Below are 20,581 nucleotides of genomic sequence, written 5' to 3'. Positions count from 1 at the left end.
TGACTCACCTGGATAAGGGCTAAATTGCAGGTGGCCATTTTCCATTGCTTCTGGGCATCGTCCATCTGTCCAGTGTTAGCCTAGGAGCCAAGAGAGACACCTGAAAAGCTGTTCCTGTGGCACAGGTGGCTGCTGAAGGCAGTTTCACCTGGTTCCTGGGGGAAAGGGGCTGTTAAAATCAGAGAGAGGCAAGTGCATGTCATCTCCCAGACTTCCCTGCACTTCCTTCTTGAACTCTTCTACAGTGCTCCAGCCCAGTGTCCCAGGGCCATCAGAGGCTCACATTTGCAGAAGAATTGCAGGGCACCCACATAAAGGTGGAGTGGGCATATCCACCCCATCCCACACAGACAAAAAGCTGAACAAATTAAACAATTTTTCATCCTTAGTTTCCCCTAAATTGCCCAGGTGAGCTCCAATTTCTCCCAAGACATGCAATATAAGGAGCCCAAAGTAAAGAAAATTGCTTAGGGAAATAGAAGAGATCAAATTCAGAGTAGTAAAAGCTGCTGCAGGTTCCAAGAAGCCTCAGTCTGCTCCCCCCAAGGTAGGAGTGCTGGGAAGACCTCAAGGATCAATACCCACAGAAAAGCAATCCAATACTGAAGCTGACAGCTGTGGAGTCCTGGCTTTGTCTCCTTCATGTGTCACAGGGCTCCAAATATCAGCAGCTGGCCACCCAGGGATTAATTCACCTTCAAAGTGCAGATGGAAATTCTCTGTTCCAGTTACAAATGAGGGCAAACACATTATTTTAACACTCACACCCCACCGGTTTCTACTTAGCAGAAAAGGGCATCTCTCATGCAATTTGTGATTATATAAATGAAGAACCTCCTGATGTCTCCTGCTAATCACCCCCCTCCCCACAGCCCCCACAGCTTGTTAGCACTCACAGCAGTGGAGAGCCTGGATGCCAACGTCATCTCCAGATTGCCCTTCAGGCCAACCAAGGCAGGAACCAGGATAAACACCTCTGTAATTGTCCGAAACACATCCCAGTGCTGGAAGAAAACAAAGGCAATGACCTCAGCTTGTGATGCTGACCAGTCCAATGCTGCTGCACCCCAGGGCATCAGGTTCTTGTCTTGCTACCTCCAGGTATCTGCTGTGCACGTGGGGGCAGATGCTGCCCTGGTGCATTTTGTTGTTGTATTTTGGGAGTGAAGGAAGGAATTTTCAGCTTGCAGTAATTCTTTCTCATCTCATGCACAACCCTCATGGGGAAGGATCTTTCTTCCTGGGGGAAACAGAAGATTTTGGGAACCCACCAATTAAAATGTGCCTTTAGCATCAGCCAAGAACAAAGTGAAAAATAATTAAGGTTCACAAGCCAAATGAAATGGAGCACATTCTCCATCCTTTGCACTGACACTAGATATAGGAACATTTATTGATAACCACACTCATAAGAACCAAAACAAAGATCTGGAAAGTGATCTAACAACAAGAGGTTGTATCTGCTTTTGCTTATCAAACTTCTAGTCAAGCATCTAAGACTGGTGGTGAGAGGAAACAAGATTTTTGCACCTCTTCTTCATAGGCAGTTCTTAAATCTTCCTGTTACCAAGTACATTCCCAGCACAGCTGGAAAATGATTTTGAATTAAAATATCTCATAACCCAAACTGCTGGGCCAATATCTTCACTGTTGTTGCTGCTCTGAAGCTGAACTGTAAAAAGCTGTTGGCTCAGATGCAACACTAGAATCAATCTGAAAACTCAAGAAACTTTGTTGACTGACATGTCTTCTCTAAATTCTGTACCATACAGTGCCTTGGAATATAATTCATTCCGCCTCTGTGCATTCAAGGGTGTTGGCAAAGTCCTGCTGTAGCCAGAGAGGTTTAAATCAGGATGCAATGCCTGAATGGGGCAGTTCAGCATGAAGGAGAAGCGATGAGCACAACATCTAAGAGCAGAATACAGGGAAAAAAGGGTGGCTGCAATGACTCAGGTCAAAGGTCCATCTAACCCATCCTTAGCTCTGCCAATAATCAAACAAATAATAAAAGAAGAATCTACAAAAATGACAAGTAAATGGGATAATTCTCCTGTCTATTTTCCAGCCCATGACTGTCTGCCACAGGGTTCTGAGCTGGTGGGGATTTTCTGCACACTTACCAGTGTTGAAAGGATTTTTCTTTCAGGTGCTCATCCAAACCCCCCTTCAACCCATGTGCCATCCAAAAATTTCCATACATTAGCTTCACATCATGTGAAGGATCAATTTGTTCATTATTTCCAACTTGTCACTGGCCAGAATCCCATGATGGTCCTGAATTCTGCCACTAGAGAACAAAACAAACAACACATCCCTGCCCACCTTTTTCACATCCATTGGGATTCTATAAACCTGAAAATCCAGGCGCTTGGACAGACTCAATAAATGCTGACACACTGAGCTGCCAGCCTGTTAGGAAATATTTACAGGGTGTAACAGCTTGGTGTTTTTCTCTGGCTATGCCATGGGAAGCTGTGGGAAGGAGGTGGTGTCTGTCTGCTGGGAAGACCTCACAGCTTCCTTCTCAGTCAGAATGAATGAAAACAGGGCTGAGCCAGTCCTGAGCACACAGTGGAAGGCACCTCTCAGAAGGGCAGATAACAGGCAAAATGTTATTATCAATATAAAAAAGGCACATTGCCTGGCAGTGGCAACCTGGAAATAGGCACGTTTCAAAATGTTAAAGGTAAGTTACTGTTGAGTAAACAGCCAACAACACAAAAATAGTCACCTCATTTGACACACTACAATTTTGTTTAAATTTGCTAACACAGAACTTAAATATCTGAGAAAAGCTAGGGGCGGACATCTCTTTTAAAGATTCATATCCCACCCTCTCCTCTCTCTTTAATTAAGAATAAAGATCCAAACACATCTTTGACACCTTCAAAAGAAAAAGGAGAAAACCAGACTTCATAGTCACAATGTAAAAACCCCCAATCATTTAAAGCACAGAGGCGTGCAGACATTTATACTGCAGACCTTGCAAATTTTGCACATAAAAAGACATAAAAAGCAAGAGGAAAAACTCAACTGTTTGTATTTTCTGTGCATGCCACCTTTGGGAAATATGACTTTGGTATCTCTAGGTAAGCTCCAGTCCTTGTCTCATAATGGATTTTGCAGATCTCAAGCCATCAGAACAGAGATTTCAGCATATAAGGTATGATTTTTTTGGGACTCTGCCTTACATATAATTACATGTAAAAGCTCTGAACAATTAATTATCACACAACTGTACTAATAAAAAAAGCTGACTTAATTGCCTCTATTTGATTCTCATTAGTGACTCACCGAGAGCCTAAGGACAGATTCATAATGATTTTTACCACAGCAGCCAGGACTCCATTGTGTTGGTGACTGCAGAAATACAGAATAAACAGATGATGCCTGTGCTATCGACTTGCAGGACTGGAGCTGGAGGAGTGGGTGAGTGGGGCAGGTTGGAGCTATTCAGGCAAGAAGCTACCTGAATGAAGACACCTGAAATAAGTCTAGGAAATGTCTCTGTCCTTTGAGATGAAAACTGGCCTGGAAGGACCAGGAACATTCCATGCAGCATTGCAAACCCAGACAGGGACACAGAGCCAGAAAGAGACTCCCACTTCATATTTCCATAATGGAGTTTCAGCCCTAAAACTCAGCTCTGAAGTTAACCCTGTGATGTACCCATGGCAGCTGGATCTGCTGGTGGGATCTCTCAGAGGAGGAGAGGCTGTGCTGGATGCACTGAGCCAGGCTCCCAGCTGCAGTGCAGCCCTGCTGGAGCTCCTCACGCTGTCCCCACAGCCCCAGCCATGTCCTGCTACCCTCCAGGACATCCATCTCTCATGGCAGCAGCTCCAGAAGCATCAGAGGTTTTCCATTGCTCTGAACAAGTCAACAGAAATGAAAATATCCTGGAGTACAAAACGCAAGCCAATTCAAAATCCTTTTCAATGCTAACCATCTCGTGGGTTTTTATCAACAAAGGACAGAGATATCTTATATCTGGGACTCTTATTTGGACTGTGTCCCACTCCAGTGGTGTGGAAAGGGAAAATGGAAGGGAAAAGGGAAGTTTTCCTCCTGAATTCTCTGATTTGAAATCTGATTGTGCAGGTTCAATCTAATCCTCCACCTTACTGTAAAACAGTGGGCCAAACACTGGCAGGACCCTGCAAGGTCTCCAGCAATGCCAGCCAGACCAGAATCCAGCTGGCCAAGGATCACTGGAGCACAGAAGGAAAAAAACTGTGCCATGCCCTGCAGAGAGACTGCATCACCTGTACAAACAGGAAGAGAAAATGGCAAACATCTACTGCTTTGGGCATCCTTTTCCTGCAGCATGGGAGACCAGATTTGAGCCCTAGATTCAACTGGGCTAGATAAACCTCTTTTGTTGATTTTTCTTTTAAACAGTAACATGAACAGTTCTTGGTTTCATCCCAGGGAGGATAAAAAACTGCTAAAATCCTGAGAAGTTTGATAGGATACAAATGAACAATTTCCACTTTGTTCTCTTTACAGCAACATGAGCCCTGCAAAAGACAGCATCAGCTGAGCTGGACTTGCGACACAGAACCAAGTTATTTTGAGATATTTTGTATGCAATAAAAGAAGGGCAGCAGGATTAAACTCAGTATTATCTATGCTCTAGATACCATCCTTAAGCTTGCCCATATATCTCCCTGTCCAAGGCAGACGCAGAGTTTCCAAAGAATGTTTTGCAGTCAATACAAATAGGGCAAAACATTCCTCAGCCAGAAAAACCACTAAAAGATGGGCAAATCACAGACTCCTGGACTTGAAAAACCTGTAGTTTCAGTATGTGAGCCCTCATGATTGGCAATATAAGTCCTATGGTACCTGGCCCCATGCAAACAAACTTAGTGTCGGGTTTTTGTTGGACAGGACAGTGGGTTTCTAGCTTTCACACTTGCAGGAAGTTGAAAATAAACAGCTCAAAGACAAGGAAGCACAGAAGAATATCCCAAACCATTAAAGGCCAAGATCTCTGCATTTTCCCAGCAACTGGTTTTGTTTTTAGCTAGGGGGTTGTCGATACCATGGCAGCTCACCTCACTAACATCTCTCCAGTGCCACTTGTGGCTCTCAATGCACTGGGCTCCCTCCCCTGGGAGCTGAACCCATGGACTGACGGCTTCTGTTTCAACATAGCTCACCAAAAAATACCACTTCCTGTGGCTGTGCTTTACACCTGACCCCATTCCTAGGAGTCTGGTGAGCAAACACACAAACTAGACTGCACAGTGGTATTTAAAGGACACATGCAATGTTCGCATGCATGGCTTGTGTTTTCCATCAGTTTGGATACAGTTACATTTTTGAGCACAGCCCAGTTCTTAGCAAGTGAATTGATTTCTTCTAGACAAAGACCTATTCACTCCGTGGTACGGAGTGGGTATGTACTGTGTCTTTATCCTTTTCTGAGACAACTGCTAACTATTAACCCAACATCTTGGGTAGTTTGAGAACTTCTGTAATGCTGCAAGACAGGTCTGTGCCTAAGCACAGCACAAGGTGGAGATGACAAACACAGCACAGCGACAGCTCCAGTTAACCCTTCTGTGATATTCCCCATGCTCCCTTTAACTCAGTTTCTCTGCCCTCTTTGTTTCTTTCAGTGCAAGAAAAAAACAAGCAAGGTATTGTCTTTCCAAACATTCAAGTATCCATATTTAGCTCCTCCTGTGGTATTAATGCCAGAGAAGCCAATGTACTCCAGTGAGCTCAGAGTGCAGGATATATCCTTGTGAGACTCTGCCAGCCTTTTGATTTCAAAATCCACCAGCATGAGATGCCCAAACTAGATCACATTTTGCATTTCTATTTGTGCCACTGGTGCAAAGGAAAGACGGATGGGATAGATTCTGGTTGTGGGCACAATGGTGTAAATGCAGCAGCATTCCCTGTAAGTCAGTGGAAGTTATTCCAAATTTATACCTACCTCAGAAAATGCCTGAGAACTACTCAGTTTGTAGGCAATACTAATCATTTTATGGTAGCATGCCTCTCATCACAGTATCTAAACGATTTAGAGACAAAAGATTACATTAGGTTGTTTGCAAAGAACTGAAAGCATGAACTTGCCTCTAAGTTAAACAGGTAGTTAATAACAGCCCTGACCTAGATCTCCTTATCAGCAATTTTTGAAGGAAAGAAAAGATATCATGCAACAGGGGAATATGCTGCAGTCTGATCCAGTTGCTTCACGGGAGTCTTTACCAAAGTGTTCAGCTTGAAAAAGAAAAGGGAGCACCCAGTCTAACACAGCCAGGGCAGTGCTAGGCAGCCAGTCTGAAAGCCACTATCCCACATTACAAGGAGCTCAGCTACTGATCTAAAGAAGATGGATAGTGTCCCTCTAGAAAACCCTACAGCCATACTGCTAGGACCACAGCCATTCAAACCAGCAAGCACAAGCACTCAAGGTCAGTGCCTTAGCCCACCCTCTCTCTACAAGTTGCCTAATCACAGGTACCTACTTGAACAACATCCATCAAGAGGCCAGCAGCTACCATTCCCAAGCCAGCCAGAAGGAATGGCACAAAAGTCTGGGAGGCAATGGAGAATGAAGTCTCTGGAAGAAATCCACTGGCTGACCTGGTGAGCTTGCAGGTGAAACCTCTCAGCTTCCTGCCATGGAAGCACAGTTCCAACTGTAACTGGGTCACCACCATGGTCACACACTGCTACCCCATGCTCAGCAGGGAAAATGGAGGGAGATTAGGACATCACACAGATCCTCCTTGTATCTCTCTCTGAAGTCAGAAGGAAAGCTTTTCCTCAAGCTACAGCTGGGATGCCAAATTGCTTTAGTTTCTTCTCTTCCTAGGAGCACGTCCAGATGACTGCAGCAAGGGTATCCTCCAAAATTGATTCAGCTGGGTTGAGCCCAGGTGGCAGAAAACTTGATGGACACAATTTCTCTGATTTATATCCAGGGGTGAATTAAAAAAGAGAAGAGAAGGTCGCAGAGATGCCTGTGGACGAATAGAAACGAGCCCACACCCCATTCAGCTCCCACCACTTCGGTAAAAACCAGTAAGACCTGCTCAGGCTACAGCACTGAAAGAGTGACAGGTCATACAAGAATCCCTCAGCGTGCCCAAACGCACTGGTGTCCTTTCTCCTCGGGTTACATGTTTCGTCGGAGCGCGGCGCGCGTTTGATACGATGGTTTAATGTGTAAGCTGCTGCAAACCAGCCCAGCTCGCTCCTGCCGCCAGCACTGCTGAACTTTTCTCACTGTCCCAAGGCCGGGGAGGTGGGGAGTCGCCAACCACGATCCATCCTGCCCTTCTTCAAGGTGGAGAAAGGTCAAGGAAAGCAGGAGTGAGCACTGCTCTCAGCTGACGGCGTTACGCAGCTCTCATCCCCGGGCAGGTGACACGGCTGAGCTGCCTGGTGACACAAGATCTGCCCTTCTAGACCCTGGCCCCTCGTGTTCCCTCCATGGTCTCGGCGGGACAGAACAATCAGGCTCTGCCAGCTGTACCTCTGAATGACTGGCTCTCAGGGGGGAAAAAAGACCTGAGAGGCAGCCAATGAGCTTCAAAAGTGAACACCCTTATCTGCTGTCATCACTTCAACTTTCTGCTAGTTTGCAAAGGCCAAGATAAGAGTCATAGCCGGAGCTTATTTAAGGTAGCTCCATAATCTCTCTGCACCACAGGCAAGGCAGAGAAAGGGCACGCTGTGAGCTGGTCTCCCTTCCTGTCCTAAAGTGAAACAGTGCTCCTGCATGCTCCTGGGAAGGCACTGGCTGTGAGAGAAGGGGTCTCACCCCACAGACTTCATGGTCAGGCTGCTGATACAAGGTCAAAAAAACAGAGCTGCACCATGGCCACATACAGAAAAAAAAATTGTATCCTGCTGCATGAAGGCTTCAGCTCAAAGTCACACATGTAAGGAAATGACTCGTGGTATTATGCTGGGTTCATTTCTAATCATTATTTTGGGCAAACTAATTGAATCAGAGAGTCAAAAAGCTTTAAAAAAACAATTTAGGAGGGATCAACCCCTTCCCTTATACTCTCTGCAGAGACAAAAGGATTGATGGTTTGTGGACTCTGTCTTTGTGACAGGGTCCCCAGAACTGGGGAAGAGTTGGAGAAAACAAGATGTGCTTCTGTCTTGCAGCAAAATAGGGAGCTGAGGAAGCTCTCAGCTATTTAGACAGTGTTTCTTCAGTCTGAATTCATGCTAACCAAAGCACAGAGCCCAACATGCTGAGGTGACAGAGCAAATCTCCCTGGCAGCATGGCAAACCCAAGCTGCAGAGGCTTTATCCTTCGCTGCTTTCCAGGCTGTTATTTTGGTACAGCCCCTAAAGCCTTCTCCACTCCCAGCAGCCTTGCTGTGTACATGTGTCTCCAGTGCCTAACAATGGTCCAGTTAGCTGGAAGCTTGCAGGAGAGTACATTTCAGCTAATCTAACTGGAAAAAAAAGTCCCACAATAGCTGGAAGAGGGAGGTTAATAAAAATCCTGTAATAACCACACATGGCCAAACCTCTTTATACCAGCTGGGAACAGAGAAATGACAGCATGAAGGCCCAGTTCTGGTTAGTCATTCACAGAGGCTTCAAGGAAATAAAAGACAAGTTCTGGACAACTACCATAGGTTTTCAAGTTCTAAAAATGTGCCTACCTAGTTCCATATGCCACTCTATCAGCCAGCTGGATTGATGACAGGCAGAAACATTAATGTAAAGGAAATATCAATGAGCCTAAATGACTCAAATGGCATTAAAAACCACAGTTGCAACACGTCCTGTACCAAAGCGTCAGCCTGACAGGGTTTATGAGTTTATCACGCTCCATCTCTCTGCTTCTAAGCAAGCACCATAAAAAGCTCTCAACCGATAAATCAGTATGCAGAGAAGGTAATTGGTTCAGGTGGCCCACGTGTGTACACTGGGTCATTTTATTATGCATTTAAGGAGCCTCTGATAAGGATCCATGCCGTATTTGTCAGCAGAGAGATGCATCACATTTTCCTGGCACAGAAATATACCTTATTTGTCCAGAAAGAGATGCATCAGGTTTGAGAAGAAAGAGAGCGTTGCTCAACAGTGGCAGAAAGACTGTAACTAGCTAATGAAAAAAACTAAAAAAAATCCCAACAGCTCACAGCTGTACCACTCAAGATGGGAAAACCTGGGGAGATGCACTGCTGCCCTTCTCTGCACAGATCCACTCTATCCCCATGCTGCATCTAGCATTGCCCTGGAGGAGCCAAAGCAGAAGCAGCCTCTTCCCTGAGTCCTGACCCTGATCTAGAGCCTCCATCCACTGCCAGAGTACAAAAAACAGAACAGAAAGATGACAAGTGTCTGAGAGCACAGTTCCATACATACCTTATCATCCCTGCAAAGATGAGCCAGGAATGCCAGTGAACAATCTCACAGCATGGCAGTGTTAGCAACAGGCAGCATTGTTCCAACACCTTGGGCCCATGGGAGGACGATGCTTTTCAGGGACTGCACGTCCCAGTTGCTCAAGCACTACCCCTCCTGACTCTCTGAGCTCTCTGTTACATCAAGAATGTATTTTTGTTTCTAGCCTTGCTCTTCCCTGCTTTAGGAAAGGGCAGAGAAGAGAACTTTTGTGGAGGGATAGAAGGCAGGCAGATGGAGAGTGCCTGGGGCCCAAGGACTCTCAGGGATCCACTGTTGCCCCACAGGAACAACAGCAGCAGCCAGGCAAAGGCCAGGACTGGCTCAGAAAGGAAGGGCAGCAGTGAGTCCAGGATGAGATGTGCTCAAGCAGTCCTTGGTCATGCACGAACAGCCGCTGCGCTCATTGCCAAAAGCCACGTTTCCTATGAAATGTTGCATGGGTTGACTCCCCAGACTTTAAGCACCAACACGATGGCTTTTAGTGAGCTGTTTATTTGCAAAAACAGAAACCAGACTTTTGCAGTTTCAGAGGAGAATGAGGTTTGCCTCACATTCTGTTCATATTAGTGGCTCAATTCTTCCTAGAAAAAGAAACTGCCAGGGAAAAAATATTGAAAGAAAAGTCCTCCTCCAACATCATAAACACATCTGCAATCCATTTCACACTTTAATAGCTCACAGTAGGAAGAAACATACATTTAATGTCAGAGATCCATAGGAACATGCAGGTCTAAAAAGTCTAAAGAATAAAAATGGAAGTGGCTTCTCAGTGCTCAAGACTCTTGGGAATAATGTCTAAGGAGATAAAAAGTAGTTTGACACTGGGTTCTGGGTTTGCCCTGGTGTTCTGTGATCTGACTAGATATTCTGCTGGGTATCAAGTACTTGCTAAGGTTAGTTAAGGATACTGTGTCACTCCTAAGCCTTTATAGCTCTTCTAGCTCAGGGAGATCAGCCCTGGGTTAATGACAAAGGAGCACAGCTCCAGATTTGTGAAAGCTGTCAGTGCAAGCACAGTAGTTTCAGAGTCACTGTATCAGATAGGTCGGGGTAGTTTGACCTCACAGCTAGTTAGTCAAATAACAGGGTTAACAAAAAGCCAGTGAGACACCCAGAGTGCAAAGGCACAGCAGTTTATAATCTGGATATTAACTGCGGCTTTAAACTGACTAAAATTAGGTGCTCATCATTACCTTGAAGATCTATATTGCGGCACCACAGAAGGAAAGGTCTCACCCTGACCATCACAGAGTCAGAAATGGGACTTAAGGAATTCAAGTCATCTGCCATGAGGCCTTAGAAAAGGATGTGGTGCACAGGCAGGGCTGAGCTGATGTATGAAGTGTTAACAGGGCTGGGCTGGCTGGCGCCCTGTGCAAGGAAGCAGCAGATGCTGCTCCGGAGCTACATCCACGAGTGATATCTCCATTCCATCTACTGCAGGAAAGCACTGTGCCACCCCTGCCCTGGGGCTGCAGCTCACCCAGCCTCTTCCCAGGACCAAGGGGAGATCTTTGCACAGGACTGCACGTTCCTAATCATCCTTCATGTACTCTTTAGTACCTGGTTCTTTTTTATCCAGAGGAGGAAAGGTGCCAGAAAAGCACCACATGTTGTCTCTTGAGAGCTGCACAGAACTACATATTAGCTGATTTTGAGGGACATGCTGGCATGTGAAACTACCATAAATCCTCCCTTACTGTGTCCTTCCCAGAGCAAATCCTCTGCCTCTCAAGAAAAATCCCCCATTTATCCCGTATTAATGTCAGATGAGCTTCTTTCCCTTACCTGAACATAATCCAAAACCATGCCTGCCAAGACCATGCCAAGCCCAGCCAGGAGGTATGGCAGGAGCACTTGGAGGCAAATTGAGATGGCTGACTCTTCCTGTGACTTTGCCATGGCTGCTTTCTCCTCAGCCAACAGCTTCTGCTGTGCATGCAGAGAGACATCCTCTGCCTCCTGGCTGCCCAGCCGGCTCTCTCTGTGTTTACCCTTGCTCTTCCCTCTGTGCCTGGATCGCTCTCCATTCCTAGACCTGCCCTCTTTCCTCCTCTGCCGAGCTTCCTCACCTTTCATGGTGGCTTTCTTGAATCACAGTTTTTCTGAAAAACAAAATCAGAAACAATGAGGTAACAAGAAGAAGTATCAGGTAGGTGAGAGACAGGAAATCCTTAGGCATTTTGTGCACTCCATTAACCTGAAGGCAAAGTACCACCTACTCCCCAAACCCAAGATACTCTGCTGGCCCAAACACTTAGTTTACTTTCAACTTTGTACAGTGTCAAACCAATCTCCCTTTCTGTAGTTGCATCTCTTCCTAGGCCCGAGTTCACACTGCAGTGCTTGCTGTGCATCCTGGCTCTTCCCCTGAGAACTCCTGGAAGAATGCAGAAGGTGCTGCACATGGCCTGAACTCTTGACCCACCAGCTCTCACACTGGGAATCACAAGAACTTAGGAGCCCAGCAGAATCCAACCATTTTCAGGATGTGACCCCTAGCCAAGAAATGGGAGCAGGTGACATCCTTATAGACTAGCATCCCCAGTCCAGCAAAGGACTAGCATCCAGGTGAGTACTGTGCATACTACCTAGCACAGCTGTCCACCACTCCTCAATAACAAGACAAATATTTGATCTTTGTTCTAATCTGGACACTTTTCCTTCCTTTTGTGCCTTAGTTGACACGCATGCACTACATGACTCATCTATCTACGGGGAAGTTGCCATGACCCCGCAGCATCTTATAAGAAAAAATAAACATGCAAAATTCTTACCAGTAGCCCTTTTGCTGCTATCAGATTTCATTTCTTGGTAGGCATTCTGTCGTTCATACTGCCTGTCCTACTGCTGGCCCAGGCAGTGCCCCAAATCTTTCACCCATCACCTCCTGCCAGCCCTCATCCGGATTAACCTCTGCCAGATGTTCTCTGATGCTCTCCTCTTCAGGATTGACCCCTAACACCCCGAGGCCCCGCGTTACCCCAGGCAGGACCAACCCTCTTCTCGCCCAACATCTGGGGAGCAGAGCAAACAGCTGTGAGGCCCCAATCACGGCTGGGGCGGGGAGGGGAGGGAGGCAGGATGGGCAAGACGAAGTGAGGAGGACAAGAGGAGGAAGCGCGGCCCGTCCCCCCGCGGCGCTTACCGGCTCGGTGCGCTGCCCGTGCCGGGGCTGTCCCCGCGGCCCTCGGGCGCGGCCGGGCCGATGCGAGCGCGGGAGGCTCCCGCCACATCTGGGCGCGGCGGGGCGGCTCGTTGCCCGCCCTGCGCGGCGGCCGCGGGTTCGAGCCCGGTCCCCGCCCGCGGAGGCGGAGGCGGCGCCGTGAGTGGCAGCAGCCGGTCCTGCCCCGTGCCGTGCCCGCACCGCGCCTGCCGCACGCCCCGCCACGCCGGCAGCAGCCTCGGAGCCCTCCCGGGGCGCTCCGGTCCGGTCGGGGACAGCCCCGGCTCGGCAGCGCTGGGGGGCTCGGGGGCTCAGCTCCCCCCCGGAGCCCGGGCAGGATGGAAGAGCAATGTGACAGCTCCCAGCGTGGGCAGCGTAAACAGGAGGCTGCGATTAAGAGCTGTGGACAGACGTTTCCTCTGTTTGGGTTTGCTGGGGTGTTTTTTGGCTGGTGGGGTTTTTTTCCTCCTTATTTTGGCATTGCAAGAGGTCGTGTTGCAAGCTTCCTGTGCGAAAGCCTGCCTCCACCACCGGCACGGCAAAACTCCTGTTGATTTGGTTTTTCTCCCCCTCCCGTTCTGAATCAGCGTGTTAGAAATGTGATTACAGCATCCATCACATTTAAGCACATAAATCTCATTAAGCACTGGAGTCACCGTACTCATGCAAGTCTCCTGAATCATGCAGCTCAAATTTCCAGAACAATTGAGGATATTAAATCATACCTCAGTACCAGAGCAAACTTATATCCTGCTGAAGTCTCTCAGATGTCATGCTACCCTAAAGGGCTCTTACAGATAAAATGGTGCCTGTGGCTCAAAGCAGGGCACACCAAAAGGAGTTGAAGGTTTTTGTAAGTGGCAGTAATGAAACCCTGCAGCTGCTGCGTGTCGAGGGTGCGCGGTGACTGTTGAACGTCACTCTATAAGGGCAAGGCTTAAATTTCAGCTCACTTGGTGTAATTTTACGTCTTTACTTTGCAACTGATGCTTCCCTGAGAGTGGTCAGAAGACAGCGCCTTGGTGTGAGAAATAAGAGGGGAAGGAACGCGGTTTTTAAAAGTAACAACGTTGCCAAGACAGTTTTAGACCTGATAAATGTATTCTCCTATCATTTTACCACTGAGCTTAAAAGAAAAATATCCACAGAGCAAGCAGAAAGTCTCCTGGGGAACTTGACTGACAAGGGCATTTTGGTAGCTTCCAGCTCAGGAATGTAACTGTCCTACAAGGGATGTCCCACCTGGGTCTGAGCAGCAGCCACAAGAGCTCCCAGCTCCCTGCTGGACCTCACTCTGTGTGCAGAAGAGCTGTTTGGCTCCTGTACCATGACCTGGTGTAGCCAGCTGCAGTCCCTGGAGCATCCCCAGTGGGTATTTATTTGAGTAGGCTGCCTGTCAGCAGCGGCACAAAGCTGCACTTTCTCGGAAGTGCAGCAGTGCTGTTTGGATAGATCCTGGCTTTGACGCAAGGGAGCAGTGGCTGGACCTTGATTGCAAACACAGCTCTGGTGACTCTTAGATTGGGTAGCTCAGCTGCTCCTTGCGGCCTGGGCAGTGTCTGCTGGCACAAAGCTGAGCACTCATGCTAAAAGGTTTTATCTCCCCCTGAGTCACAATTCACGTGTGCTGCTTTTCTCTGCTCTCTCACAGATGCACAGGTAGCACCAGCAGATGCAAGGGCGTTTGAGGACTCAATACACTCATTTCTGTTTCTATCCACAGTGATTTTCAAGAGTTTCCTTCAGCAGAAAAAGAATGAGATTTGTGTTCCCTTCATCTCCTCCATGTTGCTCCAAAACTGGACTTTCTTTCCAGCAATTATTCCTTCAGCCAAGAAGAATGGAATTTTACAGCTTTTTCCAGTATTCTGCCTGAGGATGTGACTTTTTTTTCTTCCTCAGTTTTCTCCTATAAAATGACATTTCTTGGGTGACTAGGGATGACTGGAGACATTTCTCAAACATAAATCTTGATTTATGGCTTCAGTTAGCCCTGGTGACAGACTGAGTTGGACTGCTGGGCCATGCAAGCTCCCATGTCACCACTGGAGCTGTGTTAAGGCTGCTGGAGACTTCTCCATGGCTCACTGGGCTGCACTCCTATCATGAGACCTGCTTCTGGATACCCAACAGCTGCAGTTCAGGGATGCATAAAGAAATATGCATTCTCTAACCTTTCTCCTGTTAACGTGCTAGTGTTAACTAGCAAACTAGCATGGCTTAAAAGAATTTTTTGGAGATATGTGCACAGACAGAAACAAGCAGTGCAAAACTGATACATGATCAATACTTTTCACATTACAAATCTGAGGGTTTAGAGACAGGAAGCAGCAGGAACTTCCTGGAGCTGGTAAATGGGGAGAAGGAGATATGTCCTCTTTTTGCTTTTTCCTTTATGTAACATTTGAAGCAAAGTGAGCTTTATTGTCTGCAAGCCAGGCCAAATAATTACTAGACAGATGAGTTAATTTTGTTCTAATCTTCACCTTCTTCTCCTTCTGTCACAGAGTTCTGGGAAGCCCAGATGTTTTGAGTGTACCAGTGCCACTAAGAGAAATTACAAGTGCCATCTCCTGCCTTCTTTCTCTCATCACCTCCCTTGTCACAGGCACTCACCACTCAGTTGCCATTGCCCTCGGGGCAGTTGTTAAGCCAGGCTACAATCACAGACTTTCCCTCAGGTTTCACATTTGGAAATAACCCAGCAGAGAAGAGCAAAAGCAGTGTGAAGACCTGGTGTTTGCAGTGGGACACTTCCGTGTTGACTTGCAGCACAACAGTCCTTTGTCAAACCCTGCTTCAGAGGAATAAAACCAGCCTAAATCACCACACTTCCTCAGCACTGTGGTGAGAACTATCTATGCAGCTTCTCCCACCTACTAGAGTCCCAAGGGTGATATTTATTTTGCTTTCAATACTTGAGGTCCTTCCCCTCTCCATCTGCCATTAGATGGCAGCAACCGAATGCGAATGAAGCTCTGCAAGTCCTATTTATCCCGTGGCTTGTGCAGGGATTTCAAGCTTTTCACTTCTAGGTCAATGGTTCAAATCTGGCCCGGGTCAGGAGGGGCCAGAGATCTTTATAATCCGACAGCTGCTCAGCGTCCTCTGTGAGAGCAGTTTGTGCGTTTCCGCTTGTGATGTTGTGGGCGAGTGCCCTTCTCATCACTGGCACTAATTGGCACCAGAGCTTGACACACCAACAAAGGGGCAGAAGATGCTCCAAAGAGCCTGAATTCTCCTCCCTGAACTCCATATGATTGGACAAAGGGGAGCACTCATCCCTGTGCACAAGCCTGCCCTCGGTAATGAGGCCAGAAGAATGTGTTGGCCCCATTCCTCCTCTAAGCGAGTAACTGCCCAAAATTATCTCATTGCGGACAGGAGGGTGACAGTTGGGGTCTTTCAGCAGATAAAATTAATTTGTTATTAATTTGAGATATGATATTCGGACAGAGCAGCGATGGCGCAATGAAACCCTGTCAAACATGTCGTAACACCTATGTTATTTACAGCCTCTGTAACTGTGGGGACAAACTCCGTCCAGAACTGCTTTACAAGGTGACCTAATTTGGAAAAGAAAACAGATACAGAATTTTCTCACATTAGAGGATTCCTCACTGTGACTTCTTCCCTTACAAATTTAAAGCCCTGTGAAGGACTGCAGCAACTGATACTCTCCAGAGAAACCCATGAGATAAGAACTGAGCCCAGCAAGCATGTGATTGCGATACAGTTCAAGCCTGTGTGTGCATCACTGAGCTTGTTCTATAAAGATTTGAGAAGCATGTCACTACGTAAATCCCTCTGGGCAGCTGGGCTCCCCTCCAGCACACAGATTTCCCCTGCTGCTAATGAATCAGCCTCTTTTGCTAACTTACCTCCAAAGCTCGTTTACTTGGAAACCAAGGGAGCTTAGGGAACAGGGTTCTCTCCATGCATAACAATGACCTATTTTAGATACTTCTCCTCACGAGGTCACGGAGAAGGGGCAGCAAAAGAGTGCTTCTATCCAAAAGGCATTTCCTGGAATCAGTCCCAAACAATGCCAGCCATTTCCATTTTGAGACCTGACATTTCATGGTGCCAGTGCCACCACACAGCAGAAAATGCCACACAACAGGGATGGGATCTAGCTGCCTCATTCCTAGGACACACACCCAGACCCATTTCATACGTGGTTATTGTTCTCCCCAACAGCCCCCTTCCCATGGAAATTGGTACCCCAGAATGGAAATGCTTCCCAGCACTCCCAGGGCAGGATGGCAGATGAGGCCAAGGGCATGTTTCCCATATCTGGGCATGTTTACATCACTGGGCTCCTCAAGTACCATGAGCAATACAGTTCCTGGTTGAACTAGAGCATTTTTGTTAGAAATTCTGTTAGAATTTCTTCATGAGGCTGGATTTGACCCATTTCAGCCTTCAGTCCTGAACACCATTATATCTTTACGACTACGTAAGCTCATTTCCGAGCTGCCCCTTTCCTTCTTGTCATTCTCCTTGAGTCCCTCACATTAGGGCAAGCAGATTAGCTTCCACTCCCTCATGTGGCTCTCCCCAAAACTTACCCCAATTAACTTTCCAAATACTGTGCTAAACCACAGAGTCCAGTATTGGGCAGTAGTGCTGAATCCAGAGGGAACTGAACTCTCTGCAGCAGCAGCAGATTTTGTTTGTCCATCCAGTGACCATTTTAGCCCTACTAGACCTTTAAAGAGTGGCACATTGTCCTGTGGATTTTCATAACTAAAGTGCTGGTTGTTTGCCTGTGCAGCAGGAGACTGTCAGCATGTTACAGTGTCACTTCAGCCAATCAATAATAGATCACTGCCTGTAACCCGTCAGCCTAACTGGATTAATTTGAAGGGACCTGTTTTTCCTAAATAAATGTTCGCTGGTGTTAATTACCCAGTTATTTTCATTCATGAGTCACCTCTGAGCTCTTCCATTATTTTGACTAATGACACTGTCACAAACCGTGACACATAGCACAGCTTTTTTCCTGTTCTCCTGGAACATACCTGTACTTTGCTGCCCCTGCAGGGTACATTTCTCACCACCACTGACAGCTCAGGCTAGTGAGTAAGAAGGAGAGAAAAAAAAGATAAAATCAGTGTTTTCATAGAATCACAGAATGGTTTGAGTTGGAAGGAATCATAAAGATCATCTATTTCCAGCCCCTTTGCCATGGGCAGAGTTTTTTTCTAGCTACCAATACGTAGTTACTCAGTCTGCTTCATCTCCCAAATTTACTCATGGCAACACCAAATATGCTCTGATCTGTTAATGCTATTTTTAGCATTAAAAAGGGAGTCAGCTTCCTGACCCCTGAAAATTCACTAAGATATCATGATGAATAATTACTCTTAGTCATCTCAGCATGTTTAATTTAGCATAACTGCACCTTTGCTAAGAAGCAAGATGGCTGTTTTTATGCTAAGCACTACAATTAGTTCCCTGTAGTTCACACCAGAGTATGATATAAAAGCTGTACTTGGTGTTTCTCAGGTTCCCAGTTTGTAATGATCACTTCAAGACCTTGTAGAACCATTCAAGAATACTTACCCTTGCAGTGCCTTGGTACAGGACACATTCATTATGGGTTTTTTAGGTGCTCTGAGTATGATGGAGGTGGCAGTAGGAAATCTTTCTGCTGGGATGTAGCAGCTCCAAAAGTAGGTAACAAGAGCATAATTTCTTCCATTCAGTTCTGCCTGGAACTGCTACCTTAAACTAAGGCAGTGATCCTTCTACTCATTTTTTTTATAGCTCTTAAAATAAACCATCTTTCAAAACCACTCAGCTTTGCAGAAACTTGGACACTACTGAATATCTTTGGAGCTGTGTCACTGCCCCCAAGGAAGATGAACAAAGCAACCTTTCCCTAAGATAAATGCCTCTTGCTTAAGAGGAATTAAATATAGATGCCTATTCCTTAGGGCACAGTTGTACTGAAATGAATTTTACTAAGTGACTTACAAATGATCATTTTGAAATGTCTGGTTTGTTAGGATATTTCCTCAGGAAACTGTTTCATTCTTACCTTTTGCTGATCTGTATTATGAATCATTGCCTTTGATTGCTTAGCTGTTTGCTGCTGCAAATAGCAACAAACTTTCCTCTCTGAACTCTTTCCAGAAAAGCTGAATCTTTCTTAAGAAAGGATCTGGGAAGTCCAAATATTGTTTAGCAAAACAAAATACGCACTGAAAGTGTCCCAAAGATCACCATAAGAAATGACCTCAAGCTTGGCAGCTTTAGCAGAAAACTCAGGACTTAAAGAGGACTATGAAGTCTGAGCATGGACATATTCATTACCAAAAGCAGGGTTTTAAAAAGCATAGTTATAGCCATGGGCTTTCAGGGGCACATTTTCAAAGGAAGTGTCTAACAAGGCAGGTGCAGTTTTTGCACCCTGTCTCAAAATTTGCTAAATGAATATACAAACTGCACGTTGTTATTATGCAAATGTATTTTAATCTCCAAACATCTCAATGCAAAACTCCCATAAGCCATCACTTAGATCTTTTGGAAACCACGGGAGGCACCAAACTCTGGGCAAACACCTCTGACAACACCCTCAGACTGAGCTCTTTCCTCAGCCCTTGGTCACCTGGGGCACCAATGTCCTCCCACTGCTGTGGGACAGACAAACACAGATGTCACTGATCCCTTTCTAAGAGCAGAATCTGCTCATGGGTTGGGTGGCAGGGAAGAAGCATGAATATAATGGAGTCATATTTCCTCCAAGGATCCTTCAGCAATTTACAAGCTTCCTCAAGCAGATTTATATGTTAAGTAGTATTCTGGAAAGATGATAAAAGTTACATAAATGTTCTGATGGTGCTGTTATTAGGCCCAAAAAGGCAGGTTATGGAACCAGGCTCAGTCCTCTTCAAAATGCAGGTACTGAGGGTTTTTTCCCCCATCAGTTCCCATGTACTCACATGGCACTCCCTGGCTGTTGGCCTGCACACCTGCAAACTCTTGCTCACAGTATCATTTACTTGTGCAAACCCTAATCTAACAAACTCTCCTCACTAAAAATGATCAGCAACAAGTTTTTCAGCTCTTTCAGTTCTATTTCAGTCATGACTTTTCTCCTATTTCTCCCACACACCAAGCAGAGCACTCAGTTTCTTTCCCCCATCGATGTATTCTCCAGAGGCAGGAGAAAGGGATGTTGCTCATCCTTAGCCTCTGCAGCCCTGCTCAGAGCATGTCACCCCCAGGCAGAGAGAAATGAGGGGGAAAGCTTGTGTCCCTGCTCTGCAGCCAGGCTGCAGCATGTCAGCCTGGTCACATATAAAGTAGGTTTGCAGCTGCCTGTCACTCAGCTCCACAACAGAGGTTGATCAGGTTCTCCTGAAAAAAAACAAAAAAGAAAAAAAAAGGTATTTATTTATTTTGCTTGTGAGATGGAAAAGTGGTTTCTATATTTAATAGAAAGTGTTGCCAGCAGATTAACCCTGGTAGTATTGGGTTTGGGGACTTGTTGACCTGTATTTGAGAATTAGCTACTATACTTATCATATTTCCAGGTCCAATCCTCCACAGCGTGGAGTCCAACAGCATAAATGTTTACTGGTTAGAGAGGGGATAGTTTATGCTCAATCTGTCAGAAGATCCAGACTTAGAATTGTACAATCAATCAAGAGGAAAGGAAGACAGCAATTTTCAAGGTTTTGCCGAGTTCTTGTTTATATTTGAAAAGGAAAATTAGTGTTTGAATACACTCAGTGCTTTGTGCTGCAGCCATCAGCCCCACATGAGCCCCTGTCCTGGGACACTGCAGTAAGATCCCTTCTGCCTTTTGAGGCCAAATTCAAGGCATGTTCCCATCTAAACAGCAAGTTTAGAAACACTGCATAAGATCTTTTGGGGGAGATGCACATTTCAAAGCAAGTTTGTGCATGTATTCCCCACGGGTGGAAATTCAGTCCCATGCAGCGAGGCCATGCAGGAGCTGCAGTGCCCATGTGCAGCAAACAGCTGGATGCAGG

The 20,581-nt window shown here is 46.2% G+C and overlaps 1 protein-coding gene across 7 annotated transcripts in view; it reads right to left on the bottom strand.

The window, feature by feature from the left end:
- SLC41A3 (solute carrier family 41 member 3) overlaps positions 1 to 17,634 on the bottom strand; it is a 30,156-nt gene extending 12,522 nt beyond the window's left edge. The window contains exons 1-4 of one of the 7 annotated variants that reach the window (XM_085072574.1): positions 17,600 to 17,634; positions 11,198 to 11,514; positions 897 to 1,004; positions 9 to 80 (exon numbers count right to left, since the gene is read on the bottom strand). In XM_085072574.1, coding sequence (XP_084928700.1) covers positions 9 to 80; positions 897 to 1,004; positions 11,198 to 11,488 — 471 coding nt within the window. In that variant the 5' untranslated portion in view covers positions 11,489 to 11,514; positions 17,600 to 17,634. Of the gene's footprint in view, positions 1 to 8; positions 81 to 896; positions 1,005 to 1,095; positions 1,241 to 6,491; positions 7,522 to 11,197; positions 11,515 to 12,557; positions 12,698 to 13,300; positions 13,438 to 17,599 lie in introns of those variants that run through there. The other 6 variants (XM_085072573.1, XM_085072575.1, XM_085072577.1 and 3 more) reach the window with 6 other exon arrangements.
- Positions 17,635 to 20,581: the final 2,947 nt, after the last annotated feature.

This window comes from Lichenostomus cassidix, chromosome 12, assembly GCF_008360975.1.
Source record: "Lichenostomus cassidix isolate B80296 chromosome 12, HeHo_3.0, whole genome shotgun sequence".
NCBI lineage: Eukaryota > Metazoa > Chordata > Aves > Passeriformes > Meliphagidae > Lichenostomus > Lichenostomus cassidix.
The sequence above is the reverse complement of the archived record's forward strand: the minus strand, read 5'-3'. Positions and strand labels throughout refer to the sequence as shown.